The following is a 2657-nucleotide window of genomic DNA, read 5'->3' as shown; positions in this document are numbered from 1 at the left end:
GGGGGCTTGGGGACGGCGAAGCGCTGGGGCTGGGGCTTGTCGAGGAGTAGGGCCACGGGTTGGTGGAGCACTCCGTGAAGGGCGACGCAGTGAGGCTCATGCTCTGCGTTGGGGGTGGGATGGTGGTGGCAGCGGCGCGCTGAGGCATGCTGGCGGTGCTAGTTGCACGCGCCTGCGTGCACGGCGTCGTCGCATAGGCGATCATGGGCGAGTGCGATTAAGGTGCGCCCTGCGTGCAGCAAGGAATGGCCAGAAGCCTTACCTTGAGGGTGGTGCGCATCCCCATGGTGGTCTGCTGGGTGCAGCCCTTGTTGAAGTTGGTCGAGGTGTACTCGATGTTCCAGACAGGCTTGCCGGCCGCCTTGCTGGGGGCGTACATCCCGCACTCGCTGTACTGGTTGCACTGCCTGCGATGTGTGGATGAGAGCGCGGGTTGGTGTGCGCGCATGCATTTTGTACGTGTGTGCTGCGGGGTGAAAATGTTGAGTGAGCGTGCGTGCTTGAAGTTGTGCAAACAAGCAAGCCCAAACAAGCAGGCCCGTGAGCTGCTGATCACCACACACAACGTTTTGAGAATTGAGATTTTACGGTCCCCTATGCCATGCACAGAAGAGGGGAGCAAGAAAAACACCAGCAGTATGTTGTATTCTTGCCAGCAACGCCACCGTGTGCCACTCACTCATTCACAAAGAAGTCGAAGTAGGGTGTCAGCTGGGTCAGCTGGTTGAGATCGTTCTTGAGACCAATGGCCATGCCCTGCGCATGCGCCTCGTTGGCCAGGAACGTGTTGTAGGACAGCTGGTCGGCGGCGGTGAGGCCCACGCCGTTGGCGTTTGTGTAGCCATCCACGTTGTCGGGGTCGACGGCAACGAATCCCTTGGACTTGCACATGGCGATGCGCTGCGAGCAAAGTTGATAGCAATTCCATGAGATGAGCGGGGCGAGGTGCAGAGGCCCTGGCTATCAGCCAGCGCCCACCACTCCAGGAAGGAAAGGGGCGGGGTGCTGCCCAGTGTCATGGGCTTCAGCGTCGACGTCAGGTGCCTCACTGTCGTCAGCAGTCAGAACACATAACGAAGCACTCATTGCACATTTAGTCACTGGGCGGCCTCACCTGCTGCATTATCTTCCTGACGTTGGAGGAGCGGACGTCGAGCCACCACTCTCCCGGCCAGCCGTCCATGGCCGCGCCCTTGTCGCTGGCCAGGAACTGGGACGCGTCGGGGCGCCAGTTCTCGAACGAGCCGGCGCTGCGGTGCGGGGCGTCAGATAAGGTGACGGTGGGGGTGGTGGGGGGGGGGGTCATGTCGGCAGTCTGTCCAAGGGGGGGGGGCTGGACTGAACCGGCCTGACTGGGCCTGAATCGGTCAGACATTTGGCCGATCGGCGACAGCGTTTCGCTGCTGGGCCGGCGTGGTGGCTGCCCTGCACGTGGGACGCTGCTTTGCATTATTGTACATACAGGTGGCCTGCAGCTACACGCACACGCACCTAAAGTAGCAGACTGGGTAGGCCCCCTGGCTGACCAGCCACGACACAGTGGACGCGGGCGTGTCCCACCCGTCAAGCGCATACACCTGCGTCAAGAGAGTGGCAAGAGTGTAGTGCGGCAGCATGGTCTGATTCACATTAAGCTGAATGAGATAGTCAGTGCACGGGAGCTAGCATGGTCGGCCAGCAGGTCTGACGGGGGCAGTCCGAGGGCCGCATGTGTGGTCGGCGCCGCCACCTGTGTTTGCGCACCTTGACGCCCGGGATAAAGTGAGTGGGAACAACGAACAGCTCTCCAAGCTGGTAGTTGTAGCGATCGGCCAGCTGGGGCTGCCAGCGGGTCTGGGCTGCTGCCAGGGACAGGCCCAAAAGCGCGAGGGCTAGCGCCGCCTTCATGCTTAATAGCTGATTATTGGTCATACGTACAGATCTCAGTGATAACGAAGGCAGCGAGCTCTTGCTGCGCCGCTCGTGATAGCGTCTGCGTTCTACCGTCGGTGATCGATGGTCTGCCTGGGGATTCTTGTCAAAGTGGATGACAATACGAATGAATAATGAACCCGTAACAATCATAATCTTGATTTTAGTGCATTCACGATGCTTTGCACGTCTTGTTTCCTAATCCAGCGTTGCCGTTTTGCAGGCTTGAACGCTGTTAGCCTGTTCCGGCACGTGCTCCGACCCGCACCAGGAGGAATGCCGCGTTAATAGTTTAACTGTAGGAGATGTTGCAGGTCGCCACAAATTGCGTGCCGCCTGCAGGTCAACGCCCAAGTCAACCGCATGCGCCCGCACAGTCCAGGGGCCCATGTGCTGCACGAGTCACTCTTCCATCACATGTGTGGTTGCTGACTGTCTCACAGCTCCAGGAGAGCGTCCTATGATGAACTCCAGTGTACATTTGCTATCAGACAATGACCCCTTTGCTCCCTGCTAGCTGGCCCTGCTCTGCAAATGCTTTTTTCCCTTGCGCTTGTACAGTAGAGTCACTGGATGCATGAAGCATGATAAAGCCACATTTTGACCCACTGTGTCACCTAGCTCATCATTACCATGACCACATGGTCAGGGACATGGTTGGCACACCTGCAGTGTGTGTGTGTGTGTGTGTGTGTGTGTGTGTGTGTGTGTGTGTGTGTGTGTGTGTGTGTGTGTGTGTGTGTGTG

The 2657-nt window shown here is 58.6% G+C and overlaps 1 protein-coding gene across 1 annotated transcript; it reads right to left on the bottom strand.

The window, feature by feature from the left end:
* Window positions 1-262: 262 nt before the first annotated feature.
* On the bottom strand, window positions 263-1887 carry MNEG_16060 (hypothetical protein; the record flags this gene model as incomplete). Its single annotated transcript, XM_014035469.1, has 5 exons — window positions 263-407; window positions 680-900; window positions 1115-1250; window positions 1492-1577; window positions 1744-1887. Coding segments are annotated over 5 exons (732 nt in total), but the record flags the coding sequence as incomplete, so codon positions are not given.
* Window positions 1888-2657: the final 770 nt, after the last annotated feature.

This window comes from Monoraphidium neglectum (assembly GCF_000611645.1).
Source record: "Monoraphidium neglectum strain SAG 48.87 unplaced genomic scaffold scaffold05938, whole genome shotgun sequence".
Lineage (NCBI taxonomy): Eukaryota > Viridiplantae > Chlorophyta > Chlorophyceae > Sphaeropleales > Selenastraceae > Monoraphidium > Monoraphidium neglectum.
The sequence above is the reverse complement of the archived record's forward strand: the minus strand, read 5'-3'. Positions and strand labels throughout refer to the sequence as shown.